The sequence below is a fragment of the Chanodichthys erythropterus genome, chromosome 18 (assembly GCF_024489055.1).
Source record: "Chanodichthys erythropterus isolate Z2021 chromosome 18, ASM2448905v1, whole genome shotgun sequence".
In the NCBI taxonomy this organism is placed as follows: domain Eukaryota; kingdom Metazoa; phylum Chordata; class Actinopteri; order Cypriniformes; family Xenocyprididae; genus Chanodichthys; species Chanodichthys erythropterus.
This window is the reverse complement of record NC_090238.1, coordinates 22,311,232-22,333,497: the sequence shown is the minus strand read 5'-3', so window position 1 is coordinate 22,333,497 and position 22,266 is coordinate 22,311,232. Positions and strand designations below refer to the sequence as shown.

The 22,266-nt window shown below is 37.2% G+C and overlaps 1 protein-coding gene across 4 annotated transcripts; it reads left to right on the top strand.

The window, feature by feature from the left end:
* Positions 1-3,584: 3,584 nt before the first annotated feature.
* rab3gap2 (RAB3 GTPase activating protein subunit 2 (non-catalytic)) lies at positions 3,585-20,896 on the top strand. 4 transcript variants are annotated; one of them, XM_067367872.1, is made up of 35 exons: positions 3,585-3,896; positions 4,732-4,805; positions 4,891-5,008; positions 5,108-5,189; positions 5,476-5,523; positions 6,999-7,074; positions 7,231-7,332; positions 7,476-7,575; positions 7,725-7,823; positions 8,210-8,358; positions 8,566-8,645; positions 8,767-8,856; positions 9,214-9,353; positions 11,961-12,156; positions 12,234-12,377; positions 12,465-12,547; positions 12,647-12,711; positions 12,792-12,882; positions 12,959-13,080; positions 13,658-13,862; positions 14,895-14,992; positions 15,090-15,195; positions 15,286-15,446; positions 15,523-15,697; positions 16,809-16,949; positions 17,095-17,201; positions 17,442-17,508; positions 17,616-17,686; positions 17,763-17,798; positions 17,874-17,948; positions 18,128-18,343; positions 18,888-18,977; positions 19,188-19,388; positions 19,738-19,902; positions 19,982-20,896. In XM_067367872.1, the coding sequence occupies exons 1-35, from the start codon at positions 3,785-3,787 to the stop codon at positions 20,132-20,134; spliced, it is 4,038 nt and encodes a 1,345-aa protein (XP_067223973.1). In that variant the 5' UTR covers positions 3,585-3,784; the 3' UTR covers positions 20,135-20,896. The 4 variants fall into 4 exon arrangements, with proteins under 4 accessions (XP_067223973.1, XP_067223971.1, XP_067223972.1 ...); XM_067367870.1 differs by having other exon boundaries at positions 17,874-17,993; XM_067367871.1 differs by having other exon boundaries at positions 17,074-17,201.
* Positions 20,897-22,266: the final 1,370 nt, after the last annotated feature.

Below are 22,266 nucleotides of genomic sequence, written 5' to 3'. Positions count from 1 at the left end.
TGTTTATGCTTATTAGGATCAACAATTCATTTCACTACGTTGCTGTGAACAACCATAATAAGCGTTACGGACGTGACCGTTACGGACGCTTCATATTAAATCCTATGAGTTTGCTTCTTTATATTGCTATCATCTGTTTCAGGCTTACCATATCAGAACATACCCAATAATCGCAATACTCTTTGTGCTTTGTTAGTTTTAATATGAAAAAGGTTTAACTTTCAAATTCAGTCGATTTTATTATTTTTTTTTTCAAAAATTAAACAATAGATGTCGCTCTTTAATAGCCTACGGCGTGTGACAGATTAGCTTCTGCAGCGCCTGTAAGCGGCGGATCAGGCGCACATGAATCGATCTTCTCTTCCTCTTGCCAGAGAACGAAATATGAACATCAAAAGGTAGGCCTATATGATACAGTACAACTTATAGAAGAGCATTGTGTCTCATAGGACACTTCCCTCGGGAATTGGGATGTCGCGTTACCTGTTGGTTAAAAATGAATAGCCTAGCCTATAATGATCACAATCCGCGCGATCAAACAAAATGAAAATAATACGATTGCAATAATTTTGACTTGAAATAAAGTTTGATCATTTTGACTCAAGACTCCGCTTTAAACTCTGAAAACTAGACGAAAAAAACCGTGTGGTCATTCATACACAAAACATAAAACTGACATGATTGCGATTGGCAATAGTGTCAATCGGTTCACCTGACTGTGGGGAAAACATGCGATTTTAAACTGCTTTATGATAAACATTAATATTTGTCAATGTATTTTAGCATGCAGTTCTGTAAGAAGGAAAATCATGGTCTCTAAATTGATTCTTGAACAACGCACATGCTTGTCAACATGAGAAATAGGTCTAATCTATAACCTTTTGCACTACAGAGTATAACGTTACATTTGTATAAAGTTTAGTAAAAAGTTGATCAATTGTGGAGTCTTACCATACTGGTATCCCAGATTTCAATATTTGGTGGTGTACATGCTTGCTTGAGGTCTCTGTGAAAGTTTTAAAGCAGTTTTAAACCAGTCTTCTGTGCCGCTTTCAGACCGGTCACATCCGTAACGGAAAACTGTCACATCCGTAACGTTGTTTTTTCCTCATTAATGCGAACACGAAAAATGAAATAAAATTATTATTTTATGCTCTGTGGAGAGCCAACCCTTCTTTATTCGGTGGGCAGTATTACTTTTGGTTTGCGCAATGTAATTCACAGAATTCTTAAAAAATATGTTGTCACCCAAAACTTAGTGACTTTTTTTGTCACGTCCGTAACGCTGTATATTTCCCTCATCTAAAAAATAAAACAGTTGAGTAGACTGACATTTTTCTAATGTCTGGACTCCTTTAGTAAGGGATTATGAATATATAAATAGACGGTTCAATATGTTGCTATTAAATGCATTCTTTGAGCATTTATATTTCAAGTTTTGACTCCAAATGTCACGTCCATAACGCTGGAATTGCCCTAAAACATATTATTCTGTGAGTAAATGTTAATGTTAAGCACTTATACACATGAGGCTGCTGCTACTATAAATCTTATTTTTGCTATAGCTGTTGGGTAAGCAAGTGAATAATAAAATCACACCAGCAAACATTCAGACAACAATAAACAAAATTGATGTAGAAACTGTGTTTGTTTATAAAGTAAGAAAGAAAAATAAACATAATTATTTGTAGAAAATCAAAAACAAGATATTTAAGTAATACCTGAAATAAATAAATGATAAAATAAATTTCTTTCAAAGATTCAGCGAAGAAACACTCAGTCATGACTGAAATTACATAGGAAATGAATACGGGTCATTTTTGACCCATGTGTGTAAAATTGATGTAGACAGACAAAAACTGTGTTTGTTTATAAAGTAAGAAAGAAAAAATGAACATAATGATTTTTTACAATCAAAAACAAGATATTTAAGGAATACCTGGAATAATTGAATGATAAAATACATTTCTTTTAAAGATTCAGCAAAGAAACACTCAACCATGATTGAAATTACATAGGAAATGAATACGAGTCATTTTTGACCCATGTTGCGCATTAGAAGGGTAGTGATACAAAAATGATTTTTATTAAAAAAGTAAGAAAGAAAAAATTAAAATGAGGATTTGTGATGATCAAAAACAAGTTAATTGAGGAATACCTGGAATACTGAATGATTAAAATAATTTCTTGCAAAGATATAGAAAATAAAAACTCAGCCGGGTCATTTTTGACCCATGTTGTGCATCAAAGGGTTAAAAGAAGTTTCATCTGCTCACCATGGCTACATTTATTTAATTAAAAATACAGTAAAAAACAGTAATATTGTGAAATATTATTACAATTTAAAATAACTACTCTCTGATTTAATATATTTGACAAAGTAATTTATTCCTGTGATGCAAAGCTGAATTTTCAGCATCATTACTCCAGTCTTCAGTGTCACATGATCCTTCAGAAATCATTCTAATATGCTGATTTGCTGCTCAAGAAACATTTATGATTATTTTCAATGTTGAAAACAGTTGTGTACTTTTTTTTTCAGGATTCCTTGATGAATAGAAAGTTCAAAAGAACAGCATTTATCTGAAATACAAAGCTTCTGTAGCATTATACACTACCGTTTAAAAGTTTGGGGTCAGTAAGAATTTTTATTTTATTTTTTTGAAAAGAAATTAAAGAAATGAATACTTTTATTCAGTAAGGATGCATTAAATCAATCAAAAGTGGCAGTAAAGACATTTATAATGTTACAAAAGATTAGATTTCAGATAAACACTGTTCTTTTGAACTTTCTATTCATCAAATAATCCTGAAAAAAATATTGTACACAAATATTTTGTACAATTGTACACATTAAATGTTTCTTGAGCAGCAGATCAGCATATTAGAATGATTTCTGAAGGATCATGTGACACTGAAGACTGGAGTAATGATGCTGAAAATTCAGCTTTGCATCACAGGAATAAATTACTTTGTGAAATATATTTAAATAGTACACAGTTATTTTAAATTGTAATAATATTTCACAATATTACTGTTTTTTACTGTATTTTTAATTAAATAAATGTAGCGTTGGTGAGCAGACAAAACTTCTTTTAAAAACATTAAAAATCTTAGTGGTATCGATAAATAAAAATAAATATAATAAATAAAAATAAAGTGTGACAACTAACCCATAGTCTCCCTGTATTTCATATAATATAATAATAATATAACGTTATAATATATATATATATATATATATACAAATAACCAGCATACCTGAATGAAAGGATCTATTATCTTCACCTCTGAGGAAAGAAACTGTTTTAAGAGTTTAAATAAAAACACTTCTCTGCTCTTACACTCATCATTATTATATTATATTATATTATATTATATTATATTATATTATATTATATTATATTATATTATATTATATTATATTATATTATATTATATTATATTATATTATATTATATTATATTATATTATATTATATTATATTATATTATATTATATTATAGCCTATTGTGTCCGTGCGTGTCCTCCAGGTCAGCAGGGGGCAGCAGCGCGATTAGCTTGTCTATAGCGGATGTGGATGTGTCATCCCAAACTCACATCACAACAACATACTGACACCTCAGCTGGATTTTCTGACCCGCTCGGGTCCAAAAAACAATCAACACCCTCACAAACTTCACTGACAGGCTCATAAACACATTAAGAGGCGGTAGGTGTATCGAAGAGTGGGTTTATGTCGTAGAATCCGCAGGTTTCGGGTCCGGTTTGTTCCGCCCTAATCATGTCCTGCTGTCTGCTGGAGTTCGGTCGGGTCCAGGAGCTCAGACAGGTGCGAGAGTTTCTGTTCCCCAAGCACAACAAAGCCGGCCCGGAGGAAGAGAAAGCACAAGCAGGTACTGCTGGAGTCAGTCTGTATGTGTATGTGAAGTCCAGTTTAATGATGGTTCTCCTGCACTGCGGTTGTTCAATGATTTATGGGTGTCAGTTCGGGTGTGTTGGTACAGTTAAATGCAGATAAATGCAGAACAACACAGTCATGACAGACTGTTTGTGTTGGGTTACGTTTTGCCTGCATAATGGGAACCACAATGTCCCCACAACGATTAAAGCATATTAGCATGATTAACATAAATAATGTCTTTAGTAATATATATATATATATATATATATATATATATATATATATATATATATATATATATATAAATGCAGAAAGACTTCTGTGAGAGTTAGGTTTAGAGTTAGGGGATATAAAATATACCGATTTTATAGTGATCTAATGATAAGTCAATGGAATGTGTGTTGGTGAATTTTGAAATAGACAAAAAATATGTTAAAAGTAAAATGCCTGGCTGTGATGCAGAATAACTTATTCATTCCCTGCAGAGAGGAAAGGAGGAAGGGAGGTGTGTTTGCCCTTGGTGAATGAGTCATCCTGCAGAAAGATCCTGAAACACATGACTGCGTTAGAGACAGTGATTGAACGAATGATCCATGAAGAGAAAGACGAGGAGAAAAGGAAAGGAAGGGACTTTGCATTTATGACGTGGGTTTGTGACGTAGTGACGTGAGGGAGAAATGAGTATGCAGGGAATGAAAGATAGAGGGAAGAAGGTTAAGACTGGGTATATGTAAGCTCTCACAGAGGTTGAATGACCAGATTAAGCCGACTGTTGAATGTGAATAGATTTTTCGTTATTTACAGCACATCATTTTCTCTCTTTCTAGAGAATGAGTTAACGTGGGATGACTCGGATTGGGGCTCCTGGGAGAATCCTGACGGTAAAGAGGATGGAGCTCAGGTTTGTATTTAAAAATAAAGAAAATTATGTCATTATTTACTTGACAAAATGCCACAAAATTGCCATTGTGTGTTCTTCTCCTTAGACTGAGGAGGAGGAGCAGCAGCAAAGCACCCCCTGGCTGCAGGACTGTGTGCTGTCTCTCTCACCCTGCTCAGATCTGCTGGTCATTGCTCGAGAGCATAAAGCCGCATTTCTCTCTGGTACACACACATACACACAGTACTGATAAATCTTTTCTTTATTGATTGGTATATGATTATTGATTGATATAACTCATTTATGAATTGATTGATTGGCAGCTAAGTGGCGGACAGCTGAAAGTGGGCAGGAGGAAATGACCCTCACTGTGACCTGGAGCGGAACGCTGAGCATTGAAGAGGGGTGAGAGACGGAAGAGGAGAGGGGAGGGTCAGGATTGGATGGTTTTATGGGAAATAACATAAAGGGATATAATCCCACAAAAAAGAATGGATGAGTACAAGACAAAAACAAAGGATTGGGTAATATTACGAGTAGAGGAGTTTGTAAACATTTAATAAAAATATATTTTATTTATAATAAGAGGAATTGTAACAAATAGAATGCTAAGAAGCAGAAGAACAAAAAGAAATAAAGATAATGTTTTTATTTTTGTTCATTTGTTCTCAATTTTCTTTTCTTTTGACAGAGAGTGTATCAGTAGTGTTATCTGTATTCCGTTGGCCAGCCAGAAGAGGTAAGAACATCACAGTCACACACACACTCCTGTATAAACAGATCAGGGCTGGATTTCCCGATAATGTTGTCTCTTAGTGCGCTACGAAGACTCTAAAGGTAGACCTAAACTGAAGATACACCTTTTCTAGGCGTGTTCCCCGAACTATACCTAAGGAGGTTGCTTAAGGTATATATTCTTAAGTGCGACGTTACCAGGTTCATGGCAGCGGTGCTGAATTGGTTGATATCGATGGCTCGAGAATAGATATTTCACTCTATACAGGGGCTGCTTCACTGCGTTATGTGAGAAATCCGTGTTCTTTATAAAAAGAAGCACTTCAGAAGTAGAAATTGCATTTATCAGGACTCATGGGATGTAATAAAAGTAATCCAAATTGCAAACTAAATCTATATTGTAATTTTTCTATATTCTGGGGGTGCGGAGCCCCCATCAGCATGAGATTAAGAACAAAATTTTAATTCCTTGGAGACGCGTCATGCAGCTGACAGACAGGTAGGTATCGCAATTATATAGTTTTTTCATTTTTTATTCAAAATATTCACATACTTGTTAACTATATCATGAATTTTATGATATATTCCGATTGTAAAATATGTGGAAGTGAATGTGTTTTGTTGCACGATGAGTTTGCATGGCAAACTCACGGCGATGAGTTTGCACGGCAATTCAGAGCTGTCGTATATAAGAAATCTTCCCTGAAATACATAAAAAAAAGTATGTGGCCGGTGAACTGGGAGAAGAATAGAGTAAACTTTGTTTCACACACAAAGTGTATCTAACATCTAACACTTCCTCAAATTATATAATTAAAGGTTATTGTTGCAGCTTCTGTAGACATCATTGAATGGAATTTGATTTTAACAAACTATAAATGTCTTTTTTATGCAGTAGCCTAATTAATTCAAATGTGTATTTAAATGTCTGAAACCTAAAATAAACCTGATGAAGTAAAAAACACCGAATATTTGTGATACATGACAAGCACAGAGCGTGTGTCTGTCTCTGGATCAGTGCTAAAGCCCATTTGAATTTAGAAGTGAATCTTTGCATTTTATTCTTTGCCATAATCCTAATCGAACACTGGGTGTATTACAGCTTCAGAATCAAATTCATATTGACTGTCAACAGTGATAAGGTATAGCTAAGAGTGGTCCAGACCAACCTTACAAAAATATGACTTACAGAAGGTATACTTAACTAAGAACATTTCGGGAAATGCATATTAACGTTAAGGTACAGCTTAAGATATAATTTAAGAACAACGTAGAGTTAAGATTTTTTCGGGAAATCCAGCCCAGTTGTTTTAAATTGTAATAATATTTCACAATATTACTATTTTTACTATATTTTTGATAAAATAAATGCAACCTTGTTTAGCATTAGAGATTTCTTTCAAAAACATTTAAAAAACTCTTATCATCCCAAACTTTTGAACGGTAATGCATGTGCTCATTATCTGTTTATGTGTTTAGAAGTTCTACCGGCCGACCCGATTGGACCTGTATTGTGGTTGGATTCAGCTCAGGTTATGTCCGTTTCTACACAGAGGTACTGTGGCGTTTTCTGACCAATAAACTCACCAGCTGAATTGGACTCTTTAATGCATTAATAATAAACATTAATATGTCATATTTAGTCAAAACCAGACCAGTATTAGCAGAGCCGACAATCCACTGGTCTTATCCATTATGTGTTTGTTTGTAGAGTGGTGTTCTTCTGTTGGCCCAGTTGTTGCATGAAGATCCTGTGCTGTGTCTCAAATGTCGCACCTATGAGATTCCACGTCACCCTGGAGTAACGGAACAGGTACTGATACCTCTTACACTGACTGATGTATTCAGTTCTGGACAAAGCACTTGTTATGCAATTCTTAGCATGGTTAGACATGACACCTTAGCTTACTCTGATGATGTTCTGATTGGATTTTGAAATATCTGTCTCTCTGTCAGCATGAGGAGCTCAGTATCTTGTATCCAGCAGCCCTAGTCACCATCGATGGCTTCAGTCTCTTCCAGTCTTTACGTGCCTGTCGAAACCAGGTTGCCAGAGGTAAAAGAGAGAGTGCTGGTGTATTAATGTGTATCAGGCTTTGGCCAGATTATAGTGTGACCAGTAGTGCCTTATATATTTTTATTTTTTATTTTATGTTATTTGTTTTAAACCCTTTTATTCCCTGTATCTGTCCCTTTGCCTTTTAGCGGCAGCAGCAGGAAGTGACGTCATCCAGCCTCCGCCGCTGGCTTATAAGAAGTGGAGCCTGCAAGATATGGACACAATTGCAGACCATTCCAGCATCGGTAAGAGAGATTTCTTTTATTTAATTTCTCTAACAGTTTCTTCTTTATCCTTTTTGAACAGAAAGCTACAGCACAGTAGAAAAACTGTTAGTATACACTATTTTTCAAAACTTTGGGGTATGCTGATTCTAATATGCTGATTTGGTGCTCAAGAAATATTTCTTCTCATTATCAATGTTGAAAAGAGTTGTGCTGCTTAATATTTTTGTGGAAATTCTTTGATGAATATAAATCTCAAAGAGAACCTGCATATATTTGAAATATAAACTCATTTTATAATATTAGAAATCTTTTTACTGTCACTTTTGAAGTCAATTTAATGCATTCTCGCTGACCCCAAACTTTTGAATGGTAGTTGGTAGTAAGGTAATGTCTGTCTCTTTCAGGTATTACTACTCTCAGTGTGTTCGATCAGATGAAAAATGCTTCTATTCTTGGAGGATATCATGCTTCGGTTAAAGGAAGCCCTCCTGCAATGAGTCAGTATATCGCAGTGGGAGGAGGACCCTATACTGGGTTTTACTACGCTATAGAGGTACAAACACACATTCTGAATTCAGATCCGCATACTAGTATACTCCTCGTACTACCTTTTATCATATCTTTTTATGGCAGAAATGGTAAGAGTAGTATGCGGTTCCGAACTCAGCAACACGCACATCTTTTCCTTGGTCTGTTTTTGGTGCTTGTGGCTTATTTTTAGCTCTCGTTGATTATGGCCATTTTTCCTCTCATATATCAGGGCAGTTCTCAGCCTCTTCTGTCCCATGTGGCTCTGGCTGTGGCCAGCAAACTCACATCAGCTCTGTTCAGTGCTGCCAGGTCTGTGTGTCTGGGTTATTTTTTTTTTACTCTTGGCTCTCATTAGCACTGGCCTGTTTTGTTCAAGCTCACGCCATGTTTTCTCATTCTTGGTCTCTGTCTCTCTTTTCTTCCTCCATAGTGGTTGGTTGGGATGGAAGACTAAAAATGAAGAGGAGTCAGTGCAGAAACAGAAGCCTAAGGTGGAGCCGGCCACAGCCCTTCCAGTTAGGTAAATCTGTATGCAGTCACACTGCCTTCCAACGTTGCTTTTTAAATTCTTTTAATCATATACACACATGTGTTGGGTGTAATGCATTTCCTTTGAAAAAGTAAAGCATTACTCTTAATTTTTCTGTAATTAAATTCTTCTGATGTAATAGACTGTATAGACTATTAACAGTTCTATATAAAACAATAGTGGATATAACACCAAAATTTTATGTCTAATGTCGAAATGTATGTTTTAATCTAAACTTCTCCCTTTAGAGGTCTTTTTTTTTTTTTTTTTAGAGTAACTTACCAAACACTGATACACACCACATTTAACTCATTTAAGTGCACAATTTTATTTTTTTGCTTTCATCAGGTTTGGTCTTCCAGATTCTCGTCGACATGGCGAGTCTATCTGTCTCTCTCCATGTAACACTATGGCTGGAGTCACAGATGACTTTGGCAGAGTCACGCTGTTGGATGTGGCACGAGGCATCGCTATCAGGATGTGGAAGGGTGAGCAGTGTAGCGCAACTAATGTAGTCTGATATGCGAACAAGCATCTGATGAACCTATTAAATTGCACAAGTATCTTGTGACAAGATTTGAATCAGTGTGGTGAATTCTTTAGTGAACGAATGCACTCAAAAACATTTGAGCAAATCAGTATCTGTATGGACTGTTTGTCCATATGAAAATGTGTAGTTAAAAGTTATCTTTTTTGTAATAAATGATATTTTAGTTTTGAAAAAACTAAAAGCATTCAACTGTGAATTTAATCTTTAAAACATTAAAATAATTAATGAAAAAGATTGTTATTGTAAAATAATATTTATATTTGTTTTAAATACAATTATTAAATATATACTTTAATTATATAATTATTTAAATGAATAAAACTAAAAAAACAATAAATAAAATATAATATTTATATTTATAATATTATTTATAAAATGTGATATGCAATAATGTATATATATACACAGTGGGTACGGAAAGTATTCAGACCCCCTTAAATTCTTCACTCTTTGTTATATTGTAGCCATTTGCTAAAATCATTTAAGTTCATTTTTTTTCCTCATTAATGCACACACAGCACCCCATATTGACAGAAAAACACAGAATTGTTGACATTTTTGCAGATTTATTAAAAAAGAAAAACTGAAATATCACATGGTCCTAAGTATTCAGACCCTTTGCTCAGTATTTAGTAGAAGCACCCTTTTGATCTAATACAGCCATGAGTCTTTTTGGGAAAGATGCAACAAGTTTTTCACACCTGGATTTGGGGATCCTCTGCCATTCCTCCTTGCAGATCCTCTCCATTTCTGTCAGGTTGGATGGTAAATGTTGGTGGACAGCCATTTTTAGGTCTCTCCAGAGATGTTCAATTGGGTTTAAGTCAGGGCTCTGGCTGGGCCATTCAAGAACAGTCACGGAGTTGTTGTGAAGCCACTCCTTCGTTATTTTAGTTGTGTGCTTAGGGTCATTGTCTTGTTGAAAGGTAAACCTTCGGCCCAGTCTGAGGTCCTGAGCACTCTGGAGAAGGTTTTTGTCCAGGATATCCCTGTATATGGCCACATTCATATTTCCCTCGATTGCAACCAGTCGTCCTGTCCCTGCAGCTGAAAAACACCCCCACACCATGATGCTGCCACCACCATGCTTCACTGTTGGGACTGTATTGGACAGGTGATGAGCAGTGCCTGGTTTTCTCCACACATACCGCATAGAATTAAGGCCAAAAAGTTCTATTTTGGTCTCATCAGACTCATCAGAGAATCTTATTTCTCACCATCTTGGCAAACTCCATGCAGGCTTTCATGTGTCTTGCACTGAGGAGAGGCTTCCGTCTTCCACTCTGCCATAAAGCCCTGATTGGTGGAGGGCTGCAGTGATGGTTGACTTTCTACAACTTTCTCCCATCTCCCGACTGCATCTCTGGAGCTCAGCCACAGTGATCTTTGGGTTCTTCTTTACCTCTATCACCAAGGCTCTTCTCCCCCGATAGCTCAGTTTGGCCGGACGGCCAGCTCTAGAAAGGGCTCTGGTCGTCCCAAACGTCTTCCATTTAAGGATTATGGAGGCCATGGTGCTCTTAGGAACCTTAGGTGCAGCAGAATTTTTTTTGTAACCTTGGCCAGATCTGTGCCTTGCCACAATTCTGCCTCTGAGCTCTTCAGGCAGTTCCTTTGACCTCATGATTCTCATTTGCTCTGACATGCACTGTGAGCTGTAAGGTCTTATATAGACAGGTGTGTGGCTTTCCTAATCAAGTCCATTCAGTATAATCAAACACAGCTGGACTCAAATGAAGGTGTAGAACCATCTCAAGGATGATCAGAAGAAATGGACAGCACCTGAGTTAAATATATGAGTGTCACAGCAAAGGGTCTGAATACTTAAGACCATGCGATATTTCAGTTTTTCTTTAATAAATCTGCAAAAATGTCAATAATTCTGTGTTTTTCTGTAAATGTTGGGTGCTATGTGTACATTAATGAGGGAAAAAAATGAACTTAAATGATTTTAGCAAATGGCTGCAATATAACAAAGAGTGAAAAATTTAAGGGGGTCTGAATACTTTCCGTACCCACTGTGTGTGTGTGTGTGTGTGTGTGTGTGTGTGTGTGTGTGTGTGTGTGTGTGTGTGTGTGTGTGTGTGTGTGTGTGTGTGTGTGTGTATATATATATATATATATACACTACTGTTCACTGTTTTTGAGGTAATTTTTTTTTTTAAAGAAATGTTTTTAAATGTGTGTAACTGTCAAAAAGTGACAGTAAATACATTTATAATTTTACATAAGATTTCTGTTTCAAATAAATGCTGCTCTTTTGAACTTGCTATTCTTCAAAGAATCCTGAACAAAGTTTTATATTAAGCAGCACAATTTCTTAATAAGAAATGTTTCTTGGGCACCAAATGATTTCTGAAAGATCATGTGAAAATGAAAGTAATGGCTTCTGAAAATTCAGCTATGCCATAAGAGGAATAAATTACATTTTAAAACGTATAAAAACTTTAAACCGTTATTTTAACCGTTATATAATAATATGTCTTTTAAACTGTAGTGTATATAAACAATAATATTTTTCTTATTGTCTGTATTATGTGTGTAGGCTATCGTGACGCTCAGCTCGGGTGGGTGCAGGTGTCAGAGGCTCCTGGGGAGAGAGAGGTAGCCACATCTCCCTCCATGCCCCGCCGGCACGCCCAGTTTCTGGTGATTTATGCCCCACGTAGGGGCATTTTAGAGGTGTGGGGAACTCAGCATGGACCACGAGTAGGGGCTTTTACTGTAGGCAAAAATTGCAGGTACACACTCGGGCAAAAAACTAAAAAACATTGCTACAATTCGATAATGCATATTCATTCATGACTCTCTCTTTCAGACTGCTGTACGCAGGTCACAGGTTAATGGGTGTGAATAGTGTAACCAGTCAGGGCTGGCAAATACACACACAGCAGGTGTGTCTGTTTGACCAGGTTAATGGAGCCTTGAGAGCTATCACCATACCATTCCACCTGGCACTCAGGTACACGCTCATACATAAATATTCATGAACAAAAAACCCCACATAATGCAGGTGAGCACAGATGTCTCTGTTCTGTGTTTTGGTCAGTGATAAGAAGAGTGAGCGTGCTAAAGACATGCACTTGCTGAGGAGACTTACCACTCTACTGAGGGCCAGGGAGGTGGAGCCAGGTCAGATATACCTCATTAATATTCATGAGAGAACTTCAATCTGACTTGTGTTTTAGTTCTATTGCACTGTGTTCACATGTTTGAGTTGACCTTTGACAGCTCTGCTTGAGAGTGAAGCACAAAGTGTTTTACTGGACATTAAACATCCAGCTATTAAGAAACAGGTTAGTAAAACACACATACTAACATACACACTTTAAATATGTTTATAAATTCTTTAATAAAATATCTTATTGATTGACAGGCCCTGGAGTCACTGCTGTCCAATAAGAATGCACCAGTGTCCTGTTTGACCCACGTTACTCGTGCATTATTGGCTAGCCTGAAAGAACAAGGTAATTCCCACAATCCTAACTGGCCATTGTGTATTTTTCATTTTTAAACACTTTTTTTCATATGTTTTTGTATTAGATCCTGAAGCAGTGGATGAGTCTCTGCTGCAGTTTTGTTCATCTCAGCTCAAACTTCTCCAGCTCTATACAGATGTTCAATTACTGCACACACCAGATACATCACCCACTGAGCCAGAACATGTCAGTAACACATGCACACAGACACTACAGTTGTCAAAAGTACCAACTTCGGTACCAATCGGTACTGAAATTTTAAAAATGTGACGCTTTGAGCGCTTTTTAGCGGATTCATAAACATCTCTGATTGGCCATTGTGTTGACCTGCTCATCAGATATGTCTGTGATTGGCTACAATGATCAGCGCACAGGAGCGTTTGAAAGCACACGGAAGTGTTTGACTTTGAAAGTGGGAGTGGGAACATTTGAAAGCAGATGTCTGTCTGCGGACTGGTACGTGATAGATGCCTGCTTTCAAAGTAAGCGCAAGATGAAGAGCGTCATTGATAACTGTTTACAACGTTTTTGAAGCATTGATCATTGAAGCCAATCACAGATATCCGATGAGCGCATCAACACAATGGGCAATCGGAGGTGTTTCGAATCCGCTCAACAGCACTCAAAGCGTCAGATTTTTCAAATTTACTAGGTACCGATGTCGGTACTTTTGACAACTCTAACAAACACTATACAGTTAACCTAAACTAATGTATCATTGTCACACCAAGATTTGAACTAAAGGCTTCTGCTCTCTGTACAGCCGTCGTTTTCTGGTATTGAGGAGGATCTTGCTCGTGTTGGCCCAGTCCTGCAACGATACACAGAGATGAACTCTCGGCCCTGCGTCTCATTTGCTCAAGACTCTAGTGGGCCACTGCCAGTCCGAACATTTCTGTCTCAGTTGGAATGGGTGAATGGAGAGCTCAGAGTGATTAAACAACCCGATACCGACTGGACTCAACTGGGTAAAACACTCCCTGCTATGCATTTATTTTTGTGCATTTTTTTAATGTTTTAAAGACCCCTGTGCTGAAAATCAAGTTTTTAGTGTTGTTTATATGTCTTAAGTGGTGTTTGTAACATGGTTTAAGACAAACCTTATGCAAATTCATCAGTCAACACCATTGCTGAGTATTTTCTCCTTAAAACTGCAGTGTATTAAAGACAGTTCCTACCGACAATTCCTACCGTCTCAAACATGAAGTATCCCGTCAACATGTGAGTCAGGGCTTTCTATGATGTTCAGATTATCTTAGGCACACTTCAATTGCACTTTCGGTCTTGTGAACAATGGACAATGGCTGCCGTGTGCACGTGCCTGTTAAGTCCACGAGACCGTAGGCTGGATGAAGTACTCCGAGTTGATCCATGTATATTAAATGAAACAAGGGAGTAGTGTTACATTCAATCTATTTTTAGGCATGAAGAAATTATTTTCACAGGAAAATAAAAAAACTACCAAAATATGTCATTTTAAGGGAATAAGGGATACAATTATTGACAGCAGGGGGACTTTAAGTGTCATAAATGTTTGTTTTACATTTTGTGTAAGTATTCATTTAGGGGTACACAATGTGTAGGTACCATATGATATCAGTTATATTGTCTGATATTACAGATTTTTTCATATATTGGTTGATTTACCCTAATATTTACTTAATGTTAATCTTTAAAAACACCAGTGAACACAAAAATAACCAAAAGTTTTCTTTGGCAAATCTCAAAATGAATATCCATTTTTGTACTGCCTAAATTCCCTTGTAGCATTTAAAATAATTGGTTTGAGTTTTAATTTTTTTTGTTTTAATTTTTTTTTTTTTTTTTTTTTTTTATGTATTTAGACCAAATATTATACAGTGTAATATTAATAATGGCCATAAAAAGGTTCTCAGCCATATCATAAAAATAATTATCTGTATCTTCAGAATTGTAATATTGGTGCATCACTCATTTATTATATAAGCGATTAATTGATGTGTGACTTTGTATGCCTTCAGGTAGTTTCCTTTTCTGGGGTTGTCTGTCTGGACAGAGTCCTTTACAGAGAGTGTGTGAGACTCTGCAGGAAAGTGGCATCAGCCCTCAGCAGCTATTGGTAAAATAAAGTGATGTAAAAAGAATTTATTTTTTTGCTTTTTATGAAAATCTCTCCTTTTGATTTCACATTGTTTCTTTCCCTCTCTACCTGGCAGTCTTTGCTCTTGTCAGTTTGGCTGAACAAAGAGAAAGAAGTACTGAAGTGCCCAGACGCCGTTTCACACCTGCACACATTGCTGTCTACCCTCAGCTCCATGAAAGGTTTTTAACATCATCTGTAGGAGAGACTGACCTTGTGTCCTCTATATTTTCATATCATGTATATTAATATTTCAAATGTGTGTACATCAGGAGCAGTAGATGAGTCATGGGATGGCCAGTGTGTCTCACCCTGGTGGCAGCAGGTCCGCACAGCATGTGTTCAGTCTGAAAGCGCGGCCTCCGCACTACTGGCTGCTCTAGTTGCTCATCGTGTAGCCAAGAATGCCATCACCAAGCTGGCAGAGAGCAAGGTGCCTGTGTGTGTGTCTTTTTTTCTGTATCAGTAGAATTGGTGCATTGTGTGTGTAACACTCTCTTTCTCTGCAGTTTCAGGAGGGGTGGGAGTGTGTTTCTCTGGAGTTGGAGCAGTGGGTGGTGTGTATAAAGCAGCTGGAGGATGTTCTTGCTCTGCAGACGCTTCTTTGTCTGCCGTCTCCTCAGGGCTCTACAGGGGGCGCTGTTACACGCTGCTCAGTCAAAGCACTATTAGAGAGTGGCAGAGGTGCATAAAACACACATGCACATTCCAAAGTTTGGGGTCAGTTAGATTTTTAAGTAATTAATAGTTTTATTCAGCAAGGATGCCATAAATTAATCAAAAGTGACAGTGAAGATATCATGCTACAAAAGATTTCTATTTTAAAATTAAAGGTGCTAAAAAGGATGTTTTGTTTTATACATTTTTGCAATATTACTTGAAACTGTCTTTACTAACTGATAAAATACTATTTATTAGGTGCACTGAAAGTAATAATATTAATATACATCATCTGTGCACGAGGTAGGGCCTTAAAAACATCAGCCAACCGATTGGCCCTCTGGCTTGTCAATCACTGCCATGACAATCCATGTGAGAGACGTGCTCGGATTTGCCCTCTGGCTTGTCAATCACTGCCATGACGATCCATGTGAGAGACATGCGTCTGCACGCTCCAGTAACTTTCCACACTCCACAGGCGCCGCATGCAATGTTTTTGTCAGGAGACAGGAGTAACAACTGCAGATTATGAGTTAACTGCGGTGAGTCCGACATAATGAATCCATTAAGTGTGTGCACGGCTTTAAGTGTAAGGCCGATTATGAATGTAAATTGATACTTATGACTGATCGCGCTCAAACGCGTCCAGTCAGAGCCAGTTGCGTTCAGTTTGAGAATACAGTCGGTGTTCAAATTCCATGTGAAAGTATATAAATCTGCTTCAGGAGCAGGAAACAATCGCTGTATGATGAGCATAGTCAGAATGTTTTAGCTAGTCGTTAAATGTGTGCCCGGCTTAATAACACAGTGAATGCCGGTGGTAAACACTCATCCGATACTCGTGCACGAGTTTTGAGAGGCGTTCCCTCTAAATGAGCTGTAAAGGAGGGGGGTTGTTCTTACCCATGCGCTCATTTCAAAAACTCAGTCGACAAAAAGAACCTCTTTAGCACCTTTAATGCTGTTCTTTTGAACTTTATCGAAGAATTGTGTAAAAAAAAAAACAAAAAAAAACACGTTTTCCACTAAAATGTTAAGCAGCACAACTGTGACCCTGGAGTAAAATGCTTTCATACCAGGTAAAAGACAAACAAGTAATTTATAGTGTTTTAATATTTTTGGTTTTGTCTTCTAGGTGGTGTAGCAGACTGTGTTTCAAAATATATCTTCAGACAGGGTGTGTCTCCAGATCTCTTGAGGAATATTCTTCAACGGAGGGGAGAGAATGAGCCCACGGAACAGCCCTTTCAGCAAGGCAGGGAAGAGAAACTGGAGGGTAACCGTGGAGATTCTTGATCATATGACTTAGATGTTAGATCAATTAAAATGGTTCTATGGTGGTTTCTATTTATAAGAGTTTCTTTTAACCATCTGTGTGTGTGTTTTGTGTTTGACTAAAGCATGTGTGTGTGTTGTCTCAGAGCTGCTGGAGTATGTGTGTCAGCGGTTCCCAAGCTCTCTGTCTCCTGATGTTCTGTTTGCGCACTGTAGCTGGGAAAATGTGGTTCAGTGGAACAAAGACCCAGAGGTAAAGACTTTAAAGCTTTCTTATAATAGGGTTGGGAACCAATAACCAGTTCTTATTTTTGTGTTTTTCGTTAATTGATATTAATTTAGTGAAATAATTGCCTTTATTAGTTTCCAAAAACTTCTAAAACTACTAAAAATTGTTAATGTAGCAGTGAACTAACTGTATTTGGCTGTTTAGTAATACTGAAGAAATATCAGCCAATCACAGAGGACACTTCATCTCTCTCTTTCTGTTTAGGTGGGGCAGTACTTAGAGTGGTCAGTGGAGTTTTTGAAGATGATCTCCAGTCCTCACATTCAGTTAGGTAAGAGTCAATAATAATAGCTGGTTTCTGTTGGCTAATCAATATGAATAGGAAGTTGCCGCAACAGAAGGATAACTCTCTCTCTCTCAACTATGCTCTTCCCCCAGGTGTCTCTGCTATGATGTGGCAGACCTTCATAGTCAAGCGGTTCTCAGCTGCTGCCTTCCTAATGGAGAAGGTTTGTGTGTCTGTGTACTCTATCTCTGTGTGCTGTGATTAAGATGAAATAATTGACTTTGCATGTGTTGATCTAGGTGGGAAAGGCACCTAAAGACCGGCTGTGCAGACGGGTAAGAGAAGACACAAAGAATGAATTCAATTTAGATGTGTTTCATTTGAATTAACGTGAGTGTGTGTGTGTTTAGGATGTCGGAATGGGAGACGCAGCCATGAGGAGTTTCTTGGGGTCCTCCGTGCAGTTACTGCAGGCTCTGATGGAGGTCTCATCTTCCTCTTTTCTTCCTTCCTTTCCTTTTTTCTCCAGAGTAAGGACTGATCAAACAGTGGATGCATGCGCGGAAGCATGCCTTAAGTTATTGTGGCTTTTTCTATAATGGTTGGCACTTTATGGATTGAAATAAAAGTGTGAAATATATTCTAAAATTATTTTCTCTCTCAGGCGGATTCAGGGGTGGAGGAAGTGTCTGCTCCAGATGTGTGTGTGGAGGAAGTGTGGGGCGGCGCTGAGGGTCCAGTGTCTATTGTGGAGTTAGCTCTGGATCAGAGATCCGTCCACTATCCTCTCGTTCAGCATCACTGTGTGTTAGCGTCACTGCTACATGCTGCATTGACCTTCTCTCTGCGCCTGAAACCGCTCAGTCTGTTCGACAGCAAGGTAAAAACAAAGGACAACAAAACCACTATTATGTTATGCATTTTTACATGCACACCTTACCAAAACTTCAGTCATGATGAAGTGATGTGGGTGGCACAGGTTTGACTCGTAAGACTTGCAACATTCACCGTCCCAATAATTTCCTGTCACACTCAACTATGTATCTGTCATTTATTTTTTTTGAATGTTGCAGGGTTTTTTTTTTTTTTTTTTTTATAAATGATTTATCCGTGCACATCACTATAACTTCCCTTCCCTTCTGCAACCACATCTGTTCTCTGATGACATGCTCACCAACATAAGGACTGAACAATAATCCGTCGCCTCCAGCAGTCTGTCACTCGCATGAAATCGCAGCAATTAGCAAAATCTTGAAAAGCTAATTAGCAAGTCTTTCCCTACATTTTTTTTCTCGTTCGATATGCCATTTCACTCCGATATACATCACTCCAAAGAAAAAAAGATTATCACAATTTCCGCTTCACGCCGACCGCAGGTTCTTTTGCTTTTAATTCATGTTGTCTTTTTTTATTGTCATCAACAGGGAAAGAATGCGTTTTTTAGAGATTTGGCATCCATTCAGTTGCTGCCCAGTGGAGATATGGACCCCAACCTTGTGGCTATGAGACAAGAAGTGAGTCAGAACTGCTTACAACAAGAATGCCTCCAACCAAAATAAATATTAAAAGTTTTATTTTGTATTCTGTCTAACATGCATCTTGTATAGTGACAGTGAAATGTTGACCACATATTAACTAAAAAAGATTCTTGGATGACAGGTCGTAAGATGTTTATAGTTCACCTCTGAAACCAAAGTTGATGTTCTGTATTATTGTGTGTGCAGTTTCTGATGAACGTGTTAACAGGCTGGGTAAAGGTTCTAGCTGAAGCTGAGGAGAACGGTGTGAAACACAGCGGTGCTGAAGACATGTGGCCGTCCGTGTGTATGGAGCTCTCATCTCTACTGCAAGTCAATTCTGACATACTGCGCAGACACCTCGTTTGTGAGCTCTACAACCAGGGCCTGGACCTGCGGGCAGAGGAGGTATCGTGCACACACGCACACACACACATTGTAAATTTATACAGGAGTAAAATATATATATATAATATATATGATAATGATCTTTTTCTTTATCTTACTTTTGTTTTTCTGTTCTTAATTTATATTTATAATTTTTCTTTTTCTTTATTTTCTCCTTTTTTTCTTATTTTTCTCTTTTTTTCTCTTTTTTTTGTAATTTTCTCTCTATTCTTTATCCTCTTTTTTTCTGTGTATATATATATATATATATATATATATATAATATATAATTTATATATAATTTATATTTTTGTCATTTTTCTTCTTTCTTTCTTGTCATTTTTTTCCAATATTTTTCGTAATCTCTCAGGTGATGATGGAGGTGCAGGACAAGGATGTTTTGGGCTCTCAGCTTCTGGTGTTGACTGGTCAGAGACTCTCTTTCTCCCTACTCCACTCCCAGTCACAGACTAAACCCAACATGGAGCTGCTGGCCCGTCTGCCACCCACCCTCTGCACCTGGCTGAAGGCTATGGTAAGAATACACGGGCTGCACAGTTCGCCAATCTCTTACCATCTTACACTCACCTGTATCATGGTTTGTATGTTTTTAGGACCCCAGTGAGCTGCGCTGTCCTTCAGTTCCTCTGTCTCAGAGCGGTAGACTGATCAACAAAGTCATCGAGATGCTCCCCGAAAACCACGCCCAGTATAGCCTTGCCCTCCACCTGTTGGAGGCTGTGGACTCTTTACACGAAGAGCCATGATATAGAGAAATGCATAGGAGGAAAGAGAATGAGAATCATGTTTTGTTTGTTTTTTTTTTTAAATATGCCATACTCAAATCCTTCCCAGAAGCCCCAAGACCTGGAAACCATCCAGTCAGCAGCCTAAATAAATGCATCATCATCACCATCTCGTCAGTAATCTGCTTAACTCAGCAGGCTTTGATTTCTTTTCCCAACTGTCACTAAAATAACATATCAAGAACACTAGCACCTCTAGAGGATGTGCTATCCTACAATGCCTGTGCACATTTAACGTGTCACAAATAAAGGGCCTGGTGTCTCTAGTGTCTAGAGTGTTATTAGGATAAAAACTATGTTATTCATGTACAGTAGTCCTGTAATTAAAGAAGGGCATTCTTTACAAGGAAGCCTTAAAATAATATTGTGCTAAAATCAATATAACCAAAACATTACAGTATATTAACACCATGAGGGGTATATTTTCTATTTCAAATTCTAGATGTTCTTGTTCATTTATTCTGCCAATTAAATGTCTGCAATGTCTCATTGATGCTGTTAATTAGTGGTCAAGCACTAAATTGTCTTCTGTTAATGTATGTTTATTTTAAATGTACATTGTCAAGTTTGGTTGCAAGGTGAGACAAAAGAAAGACTTCGCTGCTGTAGTGCTGACATTTTATGCAGTCTTGTACGAGCTGTGCCTGGCTGCTCAGATGATACAACGTTAACCATGATACCAAAAATAAAGACCTTTTCAGAGAACTGTTGTGCATCTCATTGTCCTGAAAATGAAATGCGAGCATTAAATTATTGCAAGTTCCTAGTAGGAAAATACAAATTTCCTAGTAGGAGAATGAGATTCCTAGTAGGAAAGTTCATTGCCTTTACTCTGAAAAAATTGGACATGAACTCCCTCTCAAATCGCATTTCCTACAGATAAATTTCGATTTCCTAGTAGGAAAATATGAGATTGCTATGAATTCCATGAATTCCCTCTCCAATCGTATTTCCTACAAGAAAAATAAGTTTCCAACTAGGAAAATACTAGTTTCCTAGTAAAAAAATTATTGTAATTTATTGCCTTTATTCTGTAAGTTGGACATTATCTCCCTCTCAAATCATATTTCCTACTTACATTGTATAGGCAATAAATTACATTTTCCTACTAGGAATCTGGGAATCTCATATTTTTCCTACTAGGAAACTCGTATTTTCCTAGTTGGAAACTCGTATTTTTCTACTGGGAATCTTGTATTTTACTATTTGGAAACTCGTATTTTTCTACTGGGAATCTCATATTTTATTTAGAAACTTGTATTTTCCTAGTTGAAAACTAGGAATCTTGTATTTTTCTAGTTGGAAACTCCTAATTTCCTACTAGGAATTTCATATTTTTCCTACTAGGAAACTATTTTCTCTTATTTTGAATGAATTCCCTCTCCAATCGTATTTCCTACAAGAAAAATTAAAGTTTCCAACTAGGAAAATACTAGTTTCCTAGTTGAAAATTATTGTAATTTATTGCCTTTATTCTGTAAGTTGGACATCAAATCATATTTCCTACTTTCCATTGTAAAGGCAATAAATTACAATTTCCTACTAGGAATCTGGTATTTTCCTCCTGGGAATCTCGTATTTTTCCTACTAGGAAACTTGTATTTTCCTAGTTGGAAACTCGTATTTTTCTACTGGGAATCTTGTATTTTACTAGTTGGAAACTCGTATTTTTCTACTGGTAAACTCGTATTTTCCTATTTGGAAATTCGTAATTTCCTACTAGGAATTTCGCATTTTTCCTAGTTGGAAACTCGTATTTTCCTACTGGGAATCTTGTATTTTCCTAATCGGAAACTCGTATTTTCCTATTAGGAAATTTGTGTTTTCCTAGTTGGAAACTCGTATTTTCCTACTAGGAAATTGGTCATGAAATCCCTCTCAAAGCACACATACTATTAAGAAACTAAGATTTCCTAGTAGGAAAATTTTTAGTAGGTAAATACGCGATTCCAAGTAGGAAATTATTGTAATTTATTCCCTTTTATTTCTGGAAATTGGACAATCTCTCTCTCAAATCGTGAAAAATCTGATTTCTTAGTAGGAAAATATCGGTTTCCTAGTAGGAAGTTACTGTAATTTGTTGCCTTTTCTCT

Excerpts from the sequence above, each read along its gene's own strand:
- rab3gap2 (XM_067367869.1), top strand. The coding sequence starts at position 3,785 with ATGTCCTGCTGTCTGCTGGAGTTCGGTCGGGTCCAGGAGCTCAGACAG. Across the intron at positions 5,190-5,475 it reads ACGCTGAGCATTGAAGAGGG|AGAGTGTATCAGTAGTGTTA; the intron begins GTGAGAGACGGA and ends TTCTTTTGACAG. Across the intron at positions 16,950-17,073 it reads CAGGGAAGAGAAACTGGAGG|CATGTGTGTGTGTTGTCTCA; the intron begins GTAACCGTGGAG and ends GTTTGACTAAAG.